At 41.0% G+C, this 18105-nt stretch overlaps 1 protein-coding gene across 6 annotated transcripts in view; it reads left to right on the forward strand.

Annotated features, from left to right (window-relative positions):
* The window catches only part of fbxw7 (F-box and WD repeat domain containing 7), a 135265-nt gene that overhangs the window by 99041 nt on the left and 18119 nt on the right, over positions 1 to 18105 (forward strand). For 5 of the 6 annotated variants that reach the window (XM_076884809.1, XM_076884808.1, XM_076884811.1 and 2 more), the window contains 3 exons: positions 12174 to 12256; positions 13775 to 13916; positions 16883 to 17017. In XM_076884809.1, coding sequence (XP_076740924.1) covers positions 12174 to 12256; positions 13775 to 13916; positions 16883 to 17017 — 360 coding nt within the window. Of the gene's footprint in view, positions 1 to 6545; positions 6969 to 12173; positions 12257 to 13774; positions 13917 to 16882; positions 17018 to 18105 lie in introns of those variants that run through there. The other variant, XM_012918719.5, reaches the window with a different exon arrangement.

Genomic DNA, 18105 nt, shown 5'->3' on the forward strand with positions numbered 1-18105 from the left:
TGGAGCCACAGTGAGTTGGTGTGCATGTGATGTACTAAATGTAATTTCAATCCATTTGATACTTTTGACCTTTTAAGTAACATGTTACATTCTAGATGTGCTAGAAGAAAAGTTCATCTTCTCGTAACCATCCATATTTTGTTAAAATCAGCATTGCCATCCAGAGAGCCACGCTGCTACCTTGCCTACTAAATCTTGATGCTAAAGCTTAAAAGAAGGGTAAATGTTCATTATTTGTGCTTAATTCACTGGTTATACCAGACGGTTCAATAGCATCCTCTAATCTCTGATCTCTGATCCGCTTAGATAAAGGTTAAATCTCACTTCAGATGTTTCTCATGCACATTTCCTTTTGAAACCTTTTATTTGGAACAGCAAAGAAGCAAATTACTGCTTTGTTGAAGAGATAAAGAATAGTATGTGTAGACTGTGTTCCAGATGAGATCAGTATCAGAAGAGGGGAAGTACCAAAGCCAGCTTGACGAGCGAGTTTGTGTAGCAAGTTCAGGTCAAGGCAAGCAACCGAGCCACTGTGAGAATGTCCCCCACACAGTTTGCCGCCACCTTCTCAAGCATATTTGGGGATCCTCAGATGACAGGCGGCACAAATTGGCACTCTCTGATTCATCTAGGATAGGAGAGTGATCATTCTGGACGATTAAAGAGGTTTATTCACTCTGTGTAAATGTTGATGCCAGCCCTGGCCAAGTTTCACCTGGCTCATCTCTCACATTTCCATAACATTCTTTCATTTCTCAATGAGATAGGACAGTCCAGGCTGTATCCACATGCAAAACCCACATAGGCCTATCATGGGAAGAGGATTACAAAGAGAGGGCAACAGTAACACTGACCTTTTTCCTGTACAGTTTGCCTTCACAGGTATGCACACACACACACTTAAGGGCACATTTATTAAGTTATTGGACGGATAAGTTTAATTACTTCAAATGAATGGAGCCAAAAGCTACTTTAAAGCTTTTAAAGCGTCCCTAAATAAATGTTGACACTTACCAGCTACCATTATCATCTAGAGATATACCCATATTTTCAGGTGTTTTGGTTTAACATTTAGTTTTTAATTTTGGGATTCTGGTTTTTGTTTTTGTGTTTTTTAAACTCTAAATGTATACAATCTCACCTTTGGTGCTGGACATCTTGCTCAATATACTTCAGTTCATCTCACTGTTGCCTTGTTAACTTTGTAGCTAGATGTACTGACTGTTCATATCCCTTTAATAACTTTTTTTAACAAAACCTGCCTAGCAACAACTCCACAAGATTTTGCTCTCCTGCCTCAGACATTTTCTCTCTGCAGCACTCTGTACAGGGAGTGGCAGAGAAACGGGCAGTATCACCTGTGAATGAGCTGTCGGCACATGTGCAGTGTTTTGGTGGTTGTTGGAGGAGACTGTGCCGTGTAAGAAAGACTCTGTCACCCTATTCTCTTGCAGGGATTTTCCATAGTCTCTGCCATAGTCTGTAACATGGAGTATGAGTATAATATTTTTCAGACAACAAAAAGAGGTAATAAAAATCAGGATCATTAAAAATAAATGCCTCTAATTAAGCTGAAAGACTCGCGTCCTACTCAAACCATGTCAGCAATCACCAATTCCTCCACCCGCTGGCTGAAGCTTGGGATATTCACTGATTGGTACTGACGTGCTTTGGGCACTTTGATGATGGCCTCAGGGTTTAGCTATGATGCCTTTGATTGGACAACATAATGACTGAGAGCATCATTAAGTGGCAAAGCGACACAATTTCAGTCATTGATTACTTTGTCTTCATTGCCTGTGCTCCTATAAAATGAACCCTTTGGGAGAACCAATGAAACTGAGTCCATCTAAAGTTATAGAAGCTGTAGTTTGCCAGGGCGTGCATTTTTCTGCGTCTGTCATTTTCAAACTTCAGAACTGTACTTTTGCTTTATTTTATACATGAAAGAGATTAGCTGATAATGCTTTTTCTGGCACTAAAATTACCACAGTTTACACATAGTTAAAATGTGCCAAGTCTCAATTTTAGAAGTTTGAATGGGGGATTTAGAGGAAAATAGAAAAGCAGTATGTGTAGATTTATTATTTCTTATCAGATGTCATTATGCCCCAGATTTTGGGTTATGTTGCCATTCTTTCAGAGATTTGCGGAGCTGTGAATTAAGAAAGGCTACTGGTCAACTCATTTATAAAGTGTGAACAATTGTTACCCATTTTGGCTTTCAGTCTGCAGATTTCCATCTATTCTGGGTATGTATTGAGGCCACATTGTCATTTTACCTAAGCACCCACACTAGACCACAATGTTTTCTATGGGGAAATTAGCTGCGTCTGCTATTTCCCTGCAATTGTTTCTGTGGTCAGTGTCAGTTGTACACAAAGGGAGGAGACATTATGGCTGTTGTTTCCAGTAATATTGTTTTATGACAAAACAGGGAGGCTGAACAGAGATCTGGACATCCCAGTTCTGCATGAGATGTAGCACCATTACAGGTTTATCTTTGTAGTTACTTAATGAGAGCAGAAGTGCACAGGAAGTCTGAACTTCTATTGAATAAAAGAATGGCCGCTGTATTCAGGAAGCCTTCCTTTGTGGTGCATGCTTTATCTCTATCTACTTTTTACTGCAAACACCATAGAAAACTATTTTCCTTTTTGTACAAAAATATGAAACTTTTACATGTCTTCTGCTGACCAGGTTATGCTAACTTCATCAACAAGGGAGAAATTCCTCTTTTGGTTCTGTTCATTTGTGAATCCCAAATAAAATGCAGTGTTATTTATGGCCAGTATTTGCTCTTATGTCTTCAGCCTTTATAGTGCATACACATGTGCCTCTGAGGGACAAACACTGGATACTGTCTCTTTGACTGTAATCATTCTCACTTTAGTGTTGGAGCTGTAATATATATTTGTCTTCATGTTCATTGTGATGACCTTTGCCTGTTATTTTCTCAGGGCTCCTCTACTTCTATACATTATAAAATGCTGCATCCACTTCCACTTCTTAAATAATTGCCGATAACTGCAAATACTGACCTCTGTTCTCCATTTATTTTTATTTAAGCCTATTGATGTCACAGGGGAGATGCCTTAGCCTCTTGCTTTAATTTCTTTGTTTTTTTCTTTTTGACCTGAACCCTTCAAACTTGAATGTCTCAGTCGCGTGGGTGGCTGTAGGATATGTTAATTCAACTCCATGCAGATGATGCCATTATTATCCACCACAGAATGCCATGATCCATGATTTCCTTATTCATTAAACCTCCCCCACACAGATTGCATCTGTCCAGTCTGGCATGGGGATCACACTTAACCCATTTGAGGAAAATCTACTGAATGCAGACCCCCTGCTTCTTTTTTTTTTTTTTTTTTTTTTTTTTTTTGTCCAGAGAAGACAATCGCACAATGACATGACCCCATTTAGTGATGCATCGCTGCCCAAGAAGTATTTTCCTCCTTCAAGTTCACCACCTCACATTAAACATTTTCTCAAGAAAGCCCCTTTCTCCTGTAGTTCAGCTTTTTTCCCACCAACATCTGTTGATTGGAAATCGTTCCAGTCACCAATCCTGCAAAACAGCTGTGAGGCTTTACTTATTACTCCTCTAATTAGTCAGTGTTTCACTTATCACAAAGTGCAGCAATTAAATTATTGTGACAGCTTCCTAATTAAGGATTATTTTTCTCAAATTTTCTGCTTAATTGTTTGGTTTCTGGTGTACATTTTCAATTTCCTTTTTAAGCCCAAGTTGTGCAGATAGTTTGAAAAGTTTAGTTTGAGTCACCAGCAGCCTAACAGCCAGAGATATTTACATATGTACTAAACTTTGTATTTGTATTTGAGAGGCCACAGCTAGAGGGCTTTCATGGCTGTTCCTTAATTCTGTAATTTATGATTAATCTAGTAATTGTTTCAGACTTAAGGCAATGTCTGACATCATTTTAAATGTCAGTATTATGGCCTTGCTTCTAAAATCTGTATATTTTAATGCATATATTAAGTATATACTAATCCAAAGATTATCAAAAACTAGATTGATGGGAAGATCAGACTAGGTAGCCAATCCGATGATGCTTATCTTACCTGCAGACTTGTACAATATCTGAGGCAATGTGCTAAAAGCTTGGCACCGAAGTTGTCTGTTTATGCACAGTCGAATAACACAGCATTTGCATTTATCCACAAGCATGCTGTGCTAAAATGAAATTACTATTTTTGTACATCTTCCTCTGTTTAAATATTCCAGACCTCCCATCAGCAACTGGCTGATGGGAGGTCTGTAACCTGTTTGTCATTTGTTGATTATAATGAACAAGATTTTTAAAATGCAGTTTGCTTTGAGAAGACGACACCTGCTTTGTGCAGGATTTTGGTTTTGATAAGCAGGAGACTGGTATCAGCAGGGAGGGGGCCTGTTAATGCTTTACCAACTGGCAGAAGGAGAGTGACAAAGGAGGCCACGGACCATTCAAAGGCCACCGTGCAACCCTGCTCGCATACCAAGCACTCCAATGTGCAGTGTAAAGGTTGGGCCGGCCGATAGCATCGAGAGAGCCTTTCTCATGAGAGCCACCTTAAAAACACACACACACACACACACACACACACACACACACACACACACACACACACACACACACACACACACACAGAGAGAGAGAGCTCCTAACCGCTTTGTCTCATGCACCCTGACGTCCACTGATTTGAAATCTTTTGTGTTGGTATTGCTGTGGTGTCCTAGTGTCTGTAATGCTTAGATTAGCCAAGTCCCAGTATACCTTGTATAAAACAATAAATCATGTGTCATACAGTACCCTTTAGGCACATTACAATGCAAAATAAGCCTCAAGATGTAACTCGGATTGTGCTAGATTTTTACCAGGCATCTCTTCTTTGCCAGCTTTAAAATTCCCACCTGTGCTAGGTCACTCTGTAATTACAGGTGTAAGCCAGGAGAGTCTGAAAGGCTGCCAGATCTCAGTGCACAGTCACCTGTGAATAGAGCCCATCTCATGACCCTTCATTGTCTCCGCAGTTTCGATGATCTGAAGCTGATGTCGTATGAGGTCAAGTGTTGCAAATGTTGGATACCACTTGAAACGAATGGTGTAGTACAAACTCTGCACCGAGTGTCAAAAACCTTTTTGTAGGAGAAAATGTTGAGAAATCAGAAAGGATTGTCGTGTATGACCAGTCATGTTGTCCAAATTACTCAAACAAATGCATTTGAATGTGTTTATTGTGAACGGCTAAGCAGAGGAGCATCATTGGTTTGTTTACTTGGTTCGGTGTTCCAGTGAGCAGAAATCTCACTGGAACATTGAATGTGTTTTGACAGATTATCTTTACCTGCTCAAACTAAAGCTCCCATTTTAAGGTTGTGGATTTTCCCATCTCTAATCATAGTTGTAAAGCTATCAGCAGTACATAGTGTTTGTAACTGGACAGGTGCAGTTGGCTATTATCTGCCATCCTGAAATGCAAATATTGTCCTGCAGGAAGCAGGTGCAGCAGATATAGATCCATTCACATATTGCCTGATTGGTTTTAATGGCTGACTGTTTTCTGTCATGTGATCTGTTGACAGTCATTTTAATGCAGCAGTCCGGTGCAGAAGCCTATATAGAGCCAAAGCACGTGGAAAGAATATGTTAAATTCCTGTAAAAATCCAAATTACTCAATGGCAATACTGGGCATCGGCTTTGGCAGAGGTGTGCGGTCTGAGTGCCTAGTGAGAATTGAACTGTTGCTGGCCAATATTTAGCTAATTTGTTTGTCTTTTATAATGTATACCTTTGGGTATTACTAATATATCAATCACTTGGGTCACTTTTTCTAGGCAGAAATAGCCAATTAAGCTCTCAACGTTTAGGTTTTCTCACATGACAGTGAAATACATGTTGGATTTGTGCTGGGAGTGGAATAAAACGATAGATTAAAGGAAGCAAGGCAAATTGTCACGGGCCAGCTTTTGCACTTTCTGATATTTTAAAATATTAGAATAACCTAAAAATAGCCAGATCATTCACAGCGCTAATATTTAATAAACAGATATTTTGTTACGTTTAATTTAAAATGAAAAATAAAATAAAAATCCCCATTTTTAGTGATGAGAAGTGAGCGGTGTAGTGAGAGGACTTTGACTTTCCATCAGTGCGTAATAAATGTAATCTTCAGTATAATTTGACGCAGAGGATGGCTCCTGTGTGTTTTTGGAGCTTGCAACAAGTGTGTGTGCGTTTGGCGGGGGGTTCCGCCTTTGATGCGACGAGTGAAGACAAGTCCGTATCCCACCTGGTCTCTGTGTGTGTGCTGCATGTCGCCTGCTACGCATATGTCCCCGGGTGCTCCGCTCGCGGACGGATGCGCTGCGCACAGTGTTGAATGCTGGACTGCACCATTCCTGTCGTCTCCAGCGGGGAGGCTGTAATCCGATCCCGTTCGTAGGAGCCGTCGTGCAGCCTGCGAAGAGGAAGAGGGCACTGCTCTGTGCTCTGACGCTTCTCTTCCTGCACTCCTCCCCCTTTCTGCCGAGTATCACCCTCTTTCTCCCCCTCATCTGTTCACTCCCTGCTCGGCGGCGCACAAGCCTCCGGAATCGTCGCAGTGCATTGTTCACCCATCGACCTAGCCCCTTCAAGTCGACGTGATACGACGGAGCTTTCCCCCCTCTTTCTTTCTTCTACTACTTCTTTTTTTTCTTTTCCCCTGCTCATGTCTTTACCGGTGGAATCTACTGCATGCACGCCAGTCCGGTGACGTGCCCGAGCATGTTCACATCAGAGCCAGCGTCGGATTTACCTGAGAGTACACTGCCCTCACACTGTCAGAGCGATCTCGCCGCCGCGCACGCAGATTTGGACTTCACCGATTGTCACTGAGAAGCAAAGGAAAAAGGGGGGAAACACACCGGATTACAAGGATGGGGTTCTACGGCACTTTAAAGATGATTTTCTACAAAGTGAGTAGGATTTCTTCTCGTATTATCCGCCGTGTCACCTCCGGCACATCCTCATCTTCTCTCCGTGTGTTTGGCTCGCTCTGTCGCCCACATTATCTTTGACGCGCCTCTCGCGGCAGATCGTACGGCCACTGCGGAGGATGGACAGCATTGTAGCAGACCCCCAGAGATGCCTCTTTAATTGCCCAGGCCGTAATGTTGTGTTAGCGTTGCGTTAAAATCTTTTAATACGCTACTAAGCCGTTTGACGTCCTTTCCGTCATAGTAACTTCGGCTGTGTAAATAAACGCCGCCACCGCCGCGGTTCCGGGTGACATTCATCGCGTTGGTGAATTTGTTGTTGCTTTGGGGGTGCTTAATTCTGCAATCCCCGATAAAAATGTGCTTATAATTAGGCGTTATACACTCCTGAATGGAACGAAGCCCCCATTTTATTTTATTTTTTTAAATGTATTTCCCCCCTTACCTCCCATCAGTGTTGGTAAGATGCTCTGCACCTGTACATCAACTGTGGGTCCTCCCTTTCACAGACCCTAGTAGGTGCTTAAGCAATTACACATTTTACGTAATACAGCGCTGATGGAGCACCATGTATGCTTAGGTACATTCAGAAATAAGGGCTTCAAGCTCAGACGCCCAGGTTCCCCTGCAGTCCTGCCCAGTTTGCAGGGTTGTTATGATTGTACATTATACAGCAGTGGCTATCTCCCACTGACCAAAGTAACTGCTTGAGATGCATGCATGCATCAGTCTGCCTGCATTTGCCTGTTGGAGTAGCCAATTCCCTGACACTGCACTTGCCTCAGGCTCCAACTACAGATAATGGGTCACTGTGTCAGACAGCATGAGGTAGAATATCCTCAAGGATGTTGGGTGTATTATGCTGGATTGCAGCCATAAAAATCGTCCTCTCTTAGCTGGAAAATGCAGAGTACAAACAAACGCGGGAAAACAACAAAAAAAAGCATGAAAGAGAATTTATAATTCAGACAATGTAAACAAATTCGTTAATCGTGTATAATTTTAAAACGCGGTTCAAAATATCCCTTGGGGTGGGGGATTTTTATCCAGTTAATCCTAATAATTGCACGAGAGTCTTGTTAATAGATGAATAGCGCTTCATTGATTTGAATGTTCATGCTCATTTGTATTCTCCATCCATTTTAAGGATGTACTCATTCTCAGATGTATCAGGATTTTCAAGTCATCCTGCAGAGCGCAAATATATTAGTGCTGCTTGCGGGGCTCGTAGTAGCAGACTCTCATTTTTGAGGATGAATTCAAACCCGTGTTTCTGATTTGATTGCAGTTTTGGTCCTGGAAAAACTCCTTCAACTAGCTCTCAGATCCCAAGCGTTTCTGTGCCTCAAATAATGCTGATTGAAATGAGGAGAAACTCTTTGACGAGTGCTTGAAAACACAATTTGAAAAATGAGAAAAGCCTTTTCTCGTGACTGATGCTGCAGGATGTAGTCGCCGTTAAAATGAATCAACACATTATGTAAGAATGATCGCTGTCTTTAAAATATCATTAACTCTCTGCATATCCATCTGTCGTGCTTTTGGCCAGATAGGGACGTGGGGGTGGGGGGGAAGCCAGAGGAAGGAGGGGGACGGCTGATTGGTGGTGATTTACAAACACTGTGTTCTCTGGTTACCTTTTCCCAGGCTGAAGCTGCAGAACAGGCTGGTTACACATTATTTTTTCATGCCCGCATTTAGTTTGAGGTTTTCTTACATGTGTGTGCACACACTCAAAGCCAGCCAGCACTCCCCTCTCTTCTCTCACACTCTGAATCACACACACAAAAAACATACGCGCGCGCACACACATACACACCCTCTGCATGCATTCACACACCCAGGCTCTCCTTGGCTACTGAACTGCCATTGCAGTGAGATCACCACTTTAGGAACAAGGCAGCCAGGTTTAAGAGCCCAGTCTTAACAATCCTGAATATCTTATAAACCCCTTTTTATATTATTCAGCAATCACACAAGCAAAAAATGTAGACAAAGGAAACACAAGCTATGTACCTGCCTAGCTTGGACTACATTTGCATTCTTGTTGCCAAATTTTCGAGGTTTTTATGGTTCCTCCCTATGAGCTTTCAGCGGCTTCACGCATGAGCTGAGTTGTGAGGAAAGAATCACAAATCATTGGTCAGATCACAGTGTGGTCTCCAGCAGGCACCTTACCTGCAGTGCACATTGATGTGCTAATCATGCGCATGTGTTGTATAAGCTCAGACTTTGGTTGCCTGTCGGAAGTTTCAAGGCACAGAGTCTGTAAAGATTCAAAACTAAGGTAGGAATCCGTATCGATCAGAAGTCCATGGCTGCCAGTGCAGATGTGCTGCTCGTTATTCAGCATTTCTCTAGTCGTGGGCAAATGTTGCTTCCACATTCTTTTTTTTTTCTTCTTCTTTTTTCTTTTTTTTTTGTGTGTGTCACTGTTCTCAACATTCACATGAGCAACCCTCACATTTAAAACACAGTGAAAACACACACACACACACACACACACACACACACACACACACACACACACACACTAAATTATAGTGATAAACAAAAAAACACACATCTTTGAAGAGAAGCATGTAATCATTCCACTGTAGCGCCAGACAGTATGGAGTCAAATGTCCAGTGGTGTTTTCCTGTGTCGCATATGAACTACAATAATACACCAAAAAAAATGCATTGTTTGTGTCAAAGGGGGGAAAAGTTAAATTTACATTTGGTTTCTGGCTTCTACGCATAATCATCCGATTATACAGTCGCAGAAGCGTTCAAGGAGCAAACTTTCAGGTTGTGTGTTTGGAGCACAACAGGCTGGACTGTAACTGTAAACAAACTGTTGCCAAATACCTTTGACCCTAAACTGCTGCGCCACGAGTACTATAATCTTGTGAGAAAATCATTGATGTTAGAACTGCAGTGATGAGTTCAATAGTAGGGTTAGGAGATGGATTGCCGTTTTTACTTCATAAGAAAACAATCACCCCACACCTGTCATTTGTTTCAATTTCAGGGTTTGTTTTGTTTTTTAATACTTTTGGATGGCTGAGTGAACAAAACACACATTAGCATTTGGCTCCGACATCTTTACACCCATCAGATCCCTGACAAATATTCAGGGATGGGTTTTGGATGTGTTTCAGCCACATGCTGAACAAATACCTTTTCAGAAGTTAGAATTTATGACCTTTTAAATGAAGTCTCTTGTGCTTGGCCTTGCAGTTTTTTGTTTAGTTTTTTTTTCTTCCTTTTTTAAGCATTACCATTCGCCAGTGTTGACCTAACATGACCCCCTAACCCTGAGCTGTACCTTGAGATTTTAACAGTACTATAACTCTTAGCTGCTCCGCTTATCTTTCTGGTGCTTCAATTGTCAATACTTTATTGGAGATGACTCAAATTAAGAACAAGATATTGTGCATTAGTATATAATATAACTATTTCCCCCCATAACGACGATGAGTTGACGCCCCAGTTAATATCAATATAGATGTAGTTTGACGACCATTACAATGTGTTACATGTTTTCCAAGGGTAGCTCTAGTAGGCTGTATAGGCAGAGATCACATCACTAACCTCCAACTGAATCCCCTCGCCTGAATGTGATGGATTTTCACTAAATGTTTCGACAGGCTGTTTGTGTTTCTGCCTTTACAAGAAAAAGTTCTGCTGCATTTGTGGCAACAAGCACCATCAGCGAAGTGCGGCCACACTTTTGAGTGTTTGATTCTCCCCACCTTCCACACAAAGATCAGGGTCTGTGTATGGATGGGTGAGACGGAGCTGCACCCACTCTTTGCGTGCAGGCTCTCAGGAAGATACAGAGAACCCTCTTCTGCATGGGAGCTAGTATGACTGCATCAAGTCTTAGTCAGTAATGCAACTGGTCAGGTAAAATTTATAACATAACTTTTGCACCAATAATATATTTGAAAGCCGTACTGATGACAACGGGGCGAGAAAATAATAAGCTTATAAACTGATAATGAAAATACTTGTTTCTTGCAGATTTGATGCATAATTAAAGTGCATTTTGATATATATATATATTTTTTTTTTACGTCATACTTTTGCTGATATTACAAAGGAGCTGGGCTACAAGGATAAGGATCGGAAAAGGATTTGGTTTTGAATCCATGGGTTTACTTTTAAATCTCCAAAAGCCTTCACTGAAATATGAAATATATTTAAATATTAAAAAGAACAAGGCCAGGCTGTTAGATTGTATATTGTTTTGGCCAGACACTAAAAATCAGTGTTCATTTATTCAGCTAGATTGTTTATTCATGAGGGATTGGAGATGAGATGGTGATCACTTGCATGTGTGTTGAGAAGCCTTGCCAAAGAAAGTGGCAGGCATGGGATGAGGAAAATTGGCTTGCCCGGGCCTCTACACAGGCTCCTTTGTTTGCACGGTAGGGTAGGTGGTAACAGGGACTGGGTGGTGTTGCGTACGTGGAGGTGATGGAGAATAATAAAGAACTGACTTGCTTGTTTTTTTTCCTTTTCCTTCTGAATTATTGGCGCATTTCAAAGAATAAACCCTAATACCTGCTTGAGGAACTTGTTATACTTTGTGGTTATTTTGTGCGTACAGGCATGCTTTATCCTTTGAGTTTGGGTGTGAGTGCGGTTACCTATTATTGCATATTATTGGATTTCTGGTTGCTCAGTTCTCTCAATCAAAATTAAACACAGCACAGAAAAACACCTTTTCTGTGATGTGCCATCTCAGAGTGTATGCTGAGCTGTGTCACGGACAGATTGGTCATGTCTCTGTGCTTTGTTATGGCACATGTTAATTATTGAATCTCCAGTCCATGCATAAAAGTTTAATTTTTCCATTTGCATTAAACTTTTGCAAGACTGTGCTGTCTGTATTTTAATATGCAAAAATTCAGACGTTATGCTAACAAAGTCTGTAACTTGCAGGAATAATTTTCTGCTTCCAGCACAGTTTAAAAAAAAAAAAAAGCTCCCTGACCCGTGTCCCTTCTTGATTTTCTTTTCAAGCGCTAATGTCTTAGAACTAAATTGGTTTAGATTTTGTTTCTAAAAGAAAGTTACCAGAATGGAGTTGAATTTATGTCCAAAAGGTTGCCTCTAGCTTTTAAATACAAAATTTCCCACTTTTGTGCTTTCACTGTTACTAAGGTTTTTGTTTCTCCCCTTGTTCTTCCTCAGATGAAGAGAAAGTTGGACCATGGTCCCGAGGTCCGATCTTTCCCTTCAGGAAAAAAGCCCTGCAAAGGTCCAGAGTATCCGAGGTAAGAGAGCTTTTTCTCTCATAAGGCACCCCAGCTATCCACAGACTCATTTTCCCTTGTATTTTTGTTTATCATCTTAGGATCAAAAAGATTATGGTAGAAAATAATAAAGTAAAAATTCTTCCTCCATTGTTTTCATGCTGAACATGTTATAATTGGGACTACCAAGGCAAGCAGTAAAAAATGCCAGGAGGCATAAACAAAGGTTTGCATTGTATATGTGTAAACAGAGGGATGCTCCCTCTTCCATTCTGTCTGCACCATCCAGCCAGCCAGTGGTCCCAGATGTTTCTCTTACCCTGAATATTTAATGCCCGTGTTCACATGTAGCTCCATTAAAATTCAAACTGAACACAGCCACTTAACTGTAAATGTTGCTATGTAACTCGCTCCGTCTCAGCTTCCTCTCCCATTAAAAATGAATCAATAATGAAATCGACCCCCAGCTTCCCATTTTGCTGTCAGCAAGCAGAATGTGAGGCATCGAGGGTGCCCAGTGGATGGCTTCTGCTGCTGCCCTTACATTACAAGGCTACATGGGTACACTTTGAAGTCCTGTGCTGCCTTCCGCATCCAGATACAGCAGGAGACTCTGGGCGTGAATAGAAATATGTGGGACTGTGCACACTTTGAAGTCTGAGTTAGAAATAACACTTGCCATTTTATTAAGTATACATAGCGAGAACAAATGCTCCTCTGCAATAAATCCCGTCTCCGTGAAGGTTGTATTGATCAGTTTTTGTTGAAATGGTTTTAAAGAGGTGTTGATTCATTGTAATGCACATTCTGGAGGTTGTAGCTTGTGCTGCTGAATGGTGATGAATTGCATTGCATTATACAGAGAGGCACTAATTCAGTCGGCACTAATTCAGTCAGACAAGGTGGATATTTATTTTATTTTATTTTTTAAATTGCAATGCTTTTGTGAAGAGTAACTTTTTCTTACTGCAAATAATTATTTTTTTCTGGAAGTAATTACGATGTGATAAAGATGTACTTGTAGAGTTGTTGATTAGCTTGAAAATAATAATCATTTTTAAAGTAAATGTCAGTTTAATTGATTTAACCTATGACTTCCCAATAATAACTAAGAATGGATTTAATTAAGAAAATTGCACTAAAGTAAAAAAAAATAAAAAATTAAAATTTGCCTGCAAAATAAAAGCTTGGGCTTGATTGCTGTCATAATTGTCAGAGATAACACAAAAGATGAAAGTTGAATGTAAAAAGGTTTCGTTTTGTTTGTTTTTTTTTGTCCATGCCTGATTTGATTTAGCAGAGTTTGCAGCAAAGCTTATTTAAAAAGCCCCTTCATAATGGGCTTCCTGTTATTCTCATTAAGAACATGCTGGGATGTGTAATATTTACATGTGTTTTTCTTAATTGCAGTGACAGCAGTGCTTTTACAGCCTCCACACCCCTACTTAGACTGCAATTTAGTTACGCTATTTGTCTTTAAAGGTCTCATATCAGCATTGGTCTTCAAGATGCTTTGTTTCCTCCCTTTTAAAATTACAGCCCGACGGGAATTGTCCCATGTCCGGCCACACCCACCACATTTGGCCACATCAGAACAGCCAATGGTCAGGGGCAACAGAGACGACGTATCACCTCAATCCAGCCACCCACGGGTCTCCAGGAATGGCTCCGAACATTTCAGGTGAGCGCTCTGGAGTCTTTTTCTTTTTCTTTCTTTCTCCCCACTCTTGGGCGATTCTGAACCCTCGAGGAAAAGCTCATCACAAAGCAGATGTTGCGTCCAATCAATGTTCACTTAGTCTCCGAGATAATTGCTGCCTTGTTGTTGTGGCCCAGCACATTACCATAGGCACTGTAGCGTGGAATTGGGATTAGCCGTACCTGTTCAGACTGAAAAGCAGAGTTATAAGATCACATTAGTCTACTCTACACTTTTTATTTAACCTTTATTTAACCAGGAACTCCCGCTGGGATTAAAATCCTTTTAAAGGAAGTCATGGCCTGTGCTTTTCTTCTTCTTTTTTTTCCCTCTGCGATCCTCTGAAATGGAGACGTTACTTCAGTGTGAATGTCTTCCATGAGCAAAGTTGGCATAAAAACTTTTGTCCTCTTTTTAGCCACTTAAGTAATTAACTGTCATTTACTCTAGAGACTAGCAAAGACATGATGTAATATTATAGTTTACCCCCTATTTATGGTAAATTTCCTATGTTATCATTCTCTGATGGATACAACCTAATAGAGTCATTTCTTTCATGTTAAACTGAAGCGCTAATGACTTCAAGGAAATAGGATGTCATTTAAACATATTAGCCTGGATTGGGCCTCTCTGATTTTCTATATAATGGGTTGCCATGGATTTCATTACCTAAGAGAGTTTAAACCTATTATCTTTGAACAGCAGGGTGAACCCGTGACACCTTGGTGTTTGTTTTACATATATTAGTCCTCAGGCCAGAACATCAGTCTGCTCTCTTTAATCGTACAGCTGAAGCTACAGGGGGATAAACCTCAAGTTCACATTCTGTACATTCCCCAGTCCAGTCCAAGCCTGCATGTAGCTCCCGTTAGTGAGAAACACCTCTTACATACGTGCACCATCACCGACACCTCGCATATCACATCCCAGGATTAGTTGGAGATTTTTAGAAATGGGCTTATTTCTCCTTTTTGTCGAGTTAAATGAGGAATCTGCTGCCACTCGTGTCTTTAGATGAAATGTAAAGATACAACAAGTGGCTACTTACATTAGCTTTGCAGAAAGAGTGGCAACAAAGGGAAACTCTTAAGATGACTGTGTTAAAGGTAACAAAATCCACCTAATGTCTAAAGCTTATTCATTAGCATATCTCCGTTGTTTAATTTGTACTCGAGCAGAAGTGTAAAAACAATGGGCCTCAGTCTTAATTGTCATTGTCATTAGAACTGGTGTAAAAGATCACATGATTGCCTCTTTAGTCTTTATAGCTTGTAGACATCCTCCTTGTTGTAATCTGTTTTGTTCACAGTTGTTGTTTTTTAAAGAAAGTTTAGTTTGAGGGGCTGTATGAGAAGCTTGGACTGTTTTTTGAGTCGTCCGGGGGTTTGTGTTTCCCAGGTCTAATTTAAGCTTGACACTTTGTCAAGCTTAAATTAGAAAAAAGCATCTTTGAAAAACACTGCAGGCTGTAGTTTGAAAGTTTACTGGACAAAAAGGTTCTCAGCACTGGTTGGGAACTGTGGAGCTCTGGTGTTCAGGTTTCTGTGGGAGTGCAAATTATCAGTTGTGAAAACACATAAGTAGCTGTTGCACAGCCCCCTCCCTCCCTCTGTCAGGGAGGGGGTCTCTTAACTGCCTGATTAGCTTTAGAACCAACACCTCTGGCTAAAGCTTTTAGCTGCCAAATTACAGGTGGTTTGCGTATGCCAGATTTTCCACCCTGCCTCGTAGCCTGTAATCATTGTCTGGATTTCAGTGCTCCACAGAGGGGAAAACAACTATGACTGTGGGGTCCAACATACGGTTAGAGAGCTGCTCAGCAGTAACTGAATGTTCAAGCAGAAGAAATAAGCATGCTGACTACTAATAATGGTCTTGATGGAGTCTAGTTCCTCGTATTCACATTTTCCACTGCTGGAAATATGCAGGTGCCTCGAGCAATCCGGTGCTGCAGTGGAGGGCACGTAGGGAACATTAAGGTGTCAGGCATCCTGCACAAGGAAGGATGCTTCCAAGGCGCTCCAATCCAAGTTCAGACTTGGAAGAAAAACGTACACAAGAACACGTAGGCGTCATTCTGTTCCCACAATGCCCCAATGCTGTTTTCAATTTGTGCTACTTGTGGATGTATACGAAATATGCTGCTGATGGTGTTAAATTAGTCCACTGCCAGGTGGTTTAGAGCAACCAGACAAAGAAAAAGGCACACAATTCAGAGGAACAGACCGAAATAAAAGCAGGGAAGGTACCTGTAATCTTTGTAAAAGTAGCAGGGACAGTTATTGTGGTTGGATAAATAAAAGCAAAGTTCATAAAATCACTTTAAAGTCATATTATTTTAACATAAACCTTCGGTTCCTCTGGGTAATCTCTTAACTTGCCTCATAGCTTTGGCTGCAAAGAAATGTTTTTACAAGTGGGTCACTGTTTTCTTTCCTCATGCACACAATCCTGTATTTAAATTGAAGGAAGAAAAAGCTATGCATCTGTTTTATGGGAAACCAAATGCATTCAACACATTCATTAGGCTTCAAGGTAAATTACAAGAAAACTCCATAAAGCTCCTCTTTTTTTATGTTGCTGCAAAGTCATCAAATCCTGCTAGAAGCTCTGTAAACCCTAGATTTAAAATTAACTTCTTGTCATACATTTTTTTCCCAAGCATAATACATAATGTAGCGGCGAGGGAGAAAGTTTTGATCTAAAATAACATTACATTTTGCTGTGATGTTCTGTACATGACTGACACCATTGCACCTCTGGTGTTTTCTACTAAATTGGCCTTTTTTTTCCCATTGACCCAGGCTTCGACTTTGAAACAGCCACATTTAATGGTTCCCGTCTTCAAAGTAAAGTCATTTGAATAATTTCAATTTTCTCTCTCTTTGTGTTTGTGTGTGTGTGTGTGTGTGTGTGTGTGTGTGTGTGTGTCTCTGTCTGTCTTCCAGAGCTGGACTGGCCCAGAGAAGCTGCTGGCGCTGGATGAGTTGATTGACAGCTGTGAGCCCACACAAGTGAAGCATATGATGCAGGTGATCGAGCCGCAGTTTCAGCGAGACTTCATCTCCCTGCTGCCCAAAGAAGTGAGTTCCCCTCAAGCGCCTCGCCCCCTCTGCCTCGGCTTCCTGTGTATTCTGACCTGAACTCCCACAAGAAGCTTTTATATTTGTTCTCGAATGAACACACCTCAAAAAGACACAAGGCAGTCGTCTCAGCCTTGATCGTCCGTCGGTCTTCCCTCGCATCATTTTAGGGCATCCATAGTGGGTGTCTTGCTTTTTGCTCTACATCATAACTGACAAAACAAACAATGTAAAGTGGCACGCTGATAATGTGACATAGGGGATTCTTAACAAATCGGCCTCAATTTGCTGAAGCTTGTGTAGCAGATCAGAGACTTCACACCTTGTCTGGCAGGTGTCAGGATTGAGGGTGGGTGGGGGTAGCGTGGAGAGTGAGGCAATAGGATGCAACATTTCAAGGTGTTGGTGTCACTTGCTCTAAAGCCAAATATACAAACAGCTTTATGTGTGTTTGCACCGGTACATGAGACCTCTCCTTTCATTCTGTTTCTCCTTAAAAGAAAAATGAGCAAAGAAACCAAACAACAACAACAACAAGCGGCTTTGACTTCTTTTGATAATCCCACCTCTCCTCTTAGATCCAGCTCCAGGAAAAATATTAGGTGTGGCTGTCAAGTAATTTTAGCAGGACGGTCCCTGTGGGTTACACTTGAGATACAGTCGAAATTGAAACTATGAACAGATTCTGCAGAAGGCTGAGTGTCAGACTTTAAAAGCAATTTGAGATTGATTTGTAAAACTATTAAAATATCCTCTGGCCTGTAATGATGGCCGGCTTAGATGGGCTTTGGGGTGATTCAGGTATAACGGTGACTTGAAGTAGACCTGTGTAGTGTAACACATTTAAACCAAGGAGAAGAGATGATTGAACAAATTAAGACTTACTTTTGACTGATTAATTTTGTGTGGATGAATCTAGCATATTAATTCACTATAGCTGAATAGAGTATAGACAGATTCTCAGTCACTATTATGGATCCATCATTAATTAAAATGGAGAAGACAACTGATTAATTGGCTGTGATGGAAAAGCAATACGAGCACATCACTTTGAGCTGTCAGAAATGATATATGATGACGACTTTACA

The sequence above is a fragment of the Maylandia zebra genome, linkage group LG6 (genome assembly GCF_041146795.1).
Source record: "Maylandia zebra isolate NMK-2024a linkage group LG6, Mzebra_GT3a, whole genome shotgun sequence".
Taxonomy (NCBI): Eukaryota; Metazoa; Chordata; class Actinopteri; order Cichliformes; family Cichlidae; genus Maylandia; species Maylandia zebra.